Genomic DNA, 5,986 nt, shown 5'->3' on the forward strand with positions numbered 1-5,986 from the left:
AGTTTTAATAAAATGACTGAACTGAACAATTATTAGCAAAAACAAATTGTTACAATTGCTTTGCGATTGCAATATCTTGGTTGTAAACATCTCAATAGTTCAATTTAAATATCCTTTTTTTTTTGTAAAGGTTGCCACGAGTTCAAAAAGTCAGCACGTCTACCTGTTTGAATTGAATAAAAATTAATAATYAAATTATTTAATTTGTTATTTACAACTTTATCAAAAAAAAGTATGTAAGTATCAATATTTTAAAGAGTTATATTAAATAGTCTCAGGTTAGATTTGGCCTTTTCATTCCTAGTAATAGATAGTTTTTATTAGGTATTTTTAATAATAATATTGTTTATTTAATTATGCCATTTAAACCGGCATTTATTTGTTATCTTAGTAAATAAATAACTAATTAAACATCAATTAAAACAATTTTTTATTTTAATTTTAAGCAGTATAAAGCTCTGAATGTTTTTYAATAATTTGTCATTTACTCAWTTGAAAGTAAAATTGGTAACTGAGTTTCACTTCAAACTAAATATACTGTTGAATAAGAAATGACGTTTACAATGGAAAAGATTTATTGTTATGGTTTATGGGTCCGCGCGATTTATTAGGAAGACAATTTTTTCTACGCTGATTGTACATTCTACGATTAGCTTCAGTTATCTTGTAGGTAGTAGTTGTTGTGATAACAGTTGCACACGAAGCAACTGACTTATTGCATTCAACATCAGTAGAAAGTGATAAGAAAGCATTTGTTAAGAACATTTTCAAAAAAAAAAAAATCAGAAAGCTAGAACAAAGTGAACAAGTTGGAATCCGAATGGAAAGTGATTTAATTTGAAAAAGATTTGTTCTTATATTTAAAGCTACTACTTTAAACTGCTAGATCCTTTTTGCTCAATGATCAATAAACATTTTTACAACAAAAAAAAAACTCTTTATTTGCTTTAATTAGTACGCAGATACTCTTTATTTGTTTTAAGTAAAGAAACAGTTTTTGTTTATTCTAATTAGAACAAAGAAGGTGCAATTGACCATTTTTAAGCAAAAGAAGAGTCTTAAAACAAATACTTTTATAAAAATGCAATTTTAAATGAGATTAACATGCATTTCTCCCCTTGATTAGCAAACCTTAACTTCAAAAAATCATATCTTAAAAACTACTCAGTATATTATTTTAAAAATTTGGATTCTTACTAATAAAAAGATGCTCTACACGATGGTGACGAAGAAAAAAAAATTACTGGTAGGGTTTTTCTTAGATTATTTCGATTTACTTCGAACTTCTTCGAACACTGTTCGAAGAAAAGTTTGCCAATATTCAATTTCAAATTTCATATCATCCTAAAGGGCAAAGGCATCCCTTTAAAATGGTCTTTATTTGAAGAAAATCGGCCTAATAGTTATTGAGTAATGATTTTTTAAAGTTAAGTATTTTAAATTAATTTCAATTAGGAAAAAATTATTTAGTTCAAAGTGCGTGGACTTTTTGAATTTTTTTTTAGTGCATTTGATTTGTCTCACTGAGACGAACAAAATGATATAAAAAATTTTTGTCGCCTTGTGTAATTGGAAAATTAAACCAAATTGAGTTTTCCAGTACTTGTGGTCGCTCATGGTCGATGAGGGCGACTTAAAAAACCATTTGAGACTGATTCGAGACTATTATGGTTTGGGGCGCGGCGAGCTTTTCCACCAATTCATCGAAACGGCGGAAAATCAAACCAATTCGCAGAATTTGAACATAATTTTCCGGGAAACTGCCCGGAAAATTTATGGGGAAAATGACAAAACTTATCTCAGATTTGAGCTATCAAAGGATAAAACAAGTCGGGAAATTAAATTAAATTAACTCCGATTAATTTATTGTTTTAGGTGTGAATCCGTGGTCGAAATTACAACTCAATTTTGAAATTTCGTGGCCTCTTCATATTATCTTCAATCCGAAATCGATGGAACTTTACAATCAATTATTCTGTTATTTGTTGAGACTGAACAAAACGCAAATTCATTTACATAAGTTGTGGCACTCGCACATGTCTGGAAAGCAAGTCATGTGAGTGTTTTTTTTTTGAACACCCTGTATAATTTTATACAGGGTGTCCGGATAATACGTTGAAAGTTTTCGGGGGGTGGTTGTTTAGGTTAAAATAAGAAGAAAAGTTCTTATGGACTTGTGTCCGGAAATGCTTCCTGAGGGAGCTAGAGCCCCCTGAACATGGCGGTTGACATAAGTAGTTAATTGTTAATTTTTTTAGTAATTTAATTCAACACAGTGTAAAAAACGTTAAATGAATCAATTTTAAAGTTGATTTTTTTTTAAATTTTTGTCGAGATTTTGGTCGATTTTTGGCACCCGGAGCGGTCTAATGGCAATAACTCTGTACTTATTAGAGATAACCTCTTATATTTGGTAACGTTGGATAGAAAAGTGAATTTTCTATCATATATTAAAAATTTCAGTGCTCTACGATGAATAGTTATCGAGAAAATTTCTGATAAAGTCAAAAATATCGAGAATTTAAATCCGACTATAACTTCAAAACTACTACGAATTTTGCAGTTTAATTGACGCCAATCGATTCCCCGGAACATTTTACATAGGTATAGGTCAAAATATTATGTCATTGAGACACAGTTTTGACGCAATTTACAAAATAAAAAAAAGTAAAAATTTGTCAACACCCCCCCTTAAAAACTAGTGTTTTTAAACATGTCTCAGATTCAATTTAAACCTATCTTATCCGATAGATTTTGACGCGCTAATTACGAATTTCCCAATTATTTTGCTCTATCTCCTTTAGTTTCGCCGTAATCGGCGTTTAAAAATTCAATTTTTTTTGCGAGATATCGACTTGGCTTTGGCCTCAGTCGATAGATTTTCTTACGCTGATTACGATGGAATTAAATTCTTTGCTCTAAGTCTAATAGTTTGGCCGTAATCGCCGTTCAAAAAGTGAAAATTGTAAAAATTGTGAAACTTTAAACGCCCTTTTCTACGAAACTATAGAACTTAGAGCAAAGGGGTAAAAACCATTAAAATTGGCTTAAAATTATCTATTTACTGGCGCAAACCGGAAGTCGCTCCGGGTTATGGRTCCGGGTACAGAGCCATTTTTAGTTTTTTCAAAAAAAAATTAATATCTCAAAAACTATGAGTCTTAGGTCAACAGGGTTTATACAGGCGTGTTCTCCGGTTAATTTTACATATAGTACTAATTTTTCATAAGAATAAAAAAATGTTGATTTTTTGTCAAAATCGGATATAGTGCTTATACTATTAGCCTTATTCTTAACTTTATTACTCAATATCTCAAAAACTATGCATCGTAGAGTATTTTAACTTGTTGCATCGTGTTCAGCGAGTAATTTTACTTCTAGAAAACCATATTTCAACCGTTTTTACGACTTAAGCTAAATTGATTATTTTTACGATTTTACTACCACTCACCTTCAAAAACTCAAAAAATTCAAAATTTTTGAAACTTGACCCAATGTCGTTTTATGCACTTATTTGAGTCTTTAAGACCTTTAGAAATGTAAAAAACGTTAAATGGATCAATTTTAAAGTTAAATTTTTTTTTGATTTTTGTCGAGATTTTGGTCGATTTTTGGCACCCCGAGCGGTTTAATGGCAATAACTCCGGACTTATTAGAGATAACCTCTTATATTTGGTACCGTTGGATAGAAAAGTGAATTTTCTATCATATATTAAAAATTTCAGTGCTCTACGATGAATAGTTATTGAGAAAATTTCTGATAAAGTCAAAAATATCGAGAATTTAAATCCGACTATAACTTCAAAACTGCTACGAATTTTGCAGTTTAATTGACGCCAATCGATTCCCCGAAACATTTTACATTGGTTTACGTCAAAATATTATATCTTAGAGCTATAGTTTTGCCGTAATTTGCAAAATAAAAAATCTGATCTGAACATCACACGACTTTCCTTATCCTACTTATTTGGAAAACATCCTAATAACGACAATAATTTAGTGTAACCTTTGCCGGATTACCACGAAATAGATCATAGTTGTCGCGGGTTCGAGTCTGGGGTGCAGTTTTTTTTTTTAGTTCGGTACCCGTTATTATTATTATTTTGTCACATTTTACTATTTAAAAAGGCATTTTTCATGATTCTAAATAATTTGTATCTTTTTACCAATTGTTTTGTACACGCATAAGGAAAAGGATAAGGAAAGTGAAAAGGAATTTTTTTTTCAATTTGTGCCCATCTTCAAAAAATCCAAAAATTCATAATAACTTGACCCAATAACGTTATATGCACTTTTCTTAGTATTTCAGACTATTAAAAGTGCAAAAAACGTAATTTTGTACCAATTTTGAAGTTCTCGATTTTTTCAAAATTGTAAACAATGTCCTGAAACCTAATAGATAACTGTCTATAACTCCGGAACTAAAAGTCATAGCTACGTTTTTTTATCTTTTTTCCCGAAATCTTGCAACGTTTTTTCCGGACACTCTGTATAATTAAAAAAAAATACAATTTCAGAAAATAAGTAATTTTGGGAATTGTAGTGACCGTCGAGTGTGGACTTTACGCCAACATTTAATTTTCCTCGTCAATAATTTACAATATTACCTTCAAGTGGACATAATCGAGGCCCAATTTTCGCTACTTTTAAAAGCCATCGAAAACGCCAACGAATTCGAGGACATCATCAAAGTCCATCACAAATTCATCAGTAATTTACTCGCAAAAACGTTCATTTTGACCCCTGATAAAGTAAGTAATTCTCACAATTAACCAATTAATTTATTAATTAATTTTTCCTAGAGTCACACTTATCAAAACAAACATCGGTTACACCAAATTCCAGCCGTTCAATTCAACGTCCCGACTGAAGTAATTAATTAATTAAATTTAATTAACTTAAATTAATTATTTTTCCAAAGGTCTACAACGTAATTATCCGCTTGTTGGAATTGTGCGATAGTTTTTGCATCGTTGCTGCTACCTGGCAACCGAAATTAACCGAACCGGAAGTAACCGAATTCCAGCAGTTCCAAAAACGCACTGATACTATAGTCGATTCGCTTTTGTTTATTCTATCCCGGTTACATGAACGAGCCAATGGACGACATTTATTGCAATTGTTACACCAACTCGATTTTAACCGATTTTTCAGTCGAAACAAACTGGATTTTAATCTAACGCAAGAAACGTAATTTATTTTTTCTTCATTACTTTCATAAACAACACCATATCTGGAACAATACATTAATTAGGGGAAATAATTTCGTTGTTTTGGTAATTTACTTATAAAAACCACTGAGGACAATAATCCACATCCAACATTTCCAGGCCCCTTTCGAATGCTCAGCTAGTTTATTGGACTCAGAACTCAGTTTTGTAAAAAAAAAACTTTCTAAAATACTTGAAAAATGCAAAAACTATTATTTTTGACTTAATTTGTTGTTTTTTAGTTTGGTTTAGCAAAATCTTGCGAGAAAACCCAGAGATTAGTGCAAAAATATGCTTGAAATATTTTCGACCAAATTTTGTAGTTTTTCGGCTTATTTTTGACTTAATTTTTTTGACTTAAATTAAATCAAAATAAACAAAATAACATTAATTTCTATTTAATTTTGTTTTTTTTTTAATGAAACACAAAATTAACAGTATTTTTTACCTATTTTGGTAATTCTGGGGCTCATTTTTTGAGAAAATAATATTGGTTAAAACCGCATTCCGCTATCGTCTTTTGTTTTCGACTTATAGACAAAAATTGACATTTTAGCGAAATCTAAAAAAATTCATATCTTCGTTATTATAGAAGACACAGATTTGAAATAAAGACATTATAGAGGCATTTTTTTACGTAGAATTTAATAATGTAGTTAACAATTTAATTGTATTTTTTTAAATGAGAATCATAGATGGCTATGTCATTTTTAAAAAGCTTGTTTTTTTCTTATCTAAAAAATATATATTTGTAACAAATTATTATAATACATTTT

General features: G+C 30.0%; 1 protein-coding gene across 2 annotated transcripts in view; it reads left to right on the top strand.

Annotated features, from left to right (window-relative positions):
- Positions 1 to 5,607, top strand: part of LOC123011944 (gamma-tubulin complex component 4) — an 8,107-nt gene extending 2,500 nt beyond the window's left edge. Inside the window, exons 4-9 of one of the 2 annotated variants that reach the window (XR_006413175.1) lie at positions 1,601 to 1,829; positions 1,876 to 2,056; positions 4,544 to 4,751; positions 4,803 to 4,871; positions 4,922 to 5,276; positions 5,331 to 5,607. Coding sequence is in view for 1 of the 2 variants with exons in the window: in XM_044409668.1 (XP_044265603.1) it covers positions 1,601 to 1,829; positions 1,876 to 2,056; positions 4,544 to 4,751; positions 4,803 to 4,871; positions 4,922 to 5,194 (960 nt within the window). In the remaining variant the exon portion in view is untranslated. Of the gene's footprint in view, positions 1 to 1,600; positions 1,830 to 1,875; positions 2,057 to 4,543; positions 4,752 to 4,802; positions 4,872 to 4,921 lie in introns of both variants that reach the window. The other variant, XM_044409668.1, reaches the window with a different exon arrangement.
- The last annotated feature ends 379 nt before the right edge of the window (positions 5,608 to 5,986 follow it).

Source organism: Tribolium madens, unplaced genomic scaffold, assembly GCF_015345945.1.
Source record: "Tribolium madens isolate multiple individuals breed KSU strain unplaced genomic scaffold, Tmad_KSU_1.1 Scaffold_91;HRSCAF=231;Tcas5.2_LG7, whole genome shotgun sequence".
NCBI classification, from domain to species: Eukaryota; Metazoa; Arthropoda; class Insecta; order Coleoptera; family Tenebrionidae; genus Tribolium; species Tribolium madens.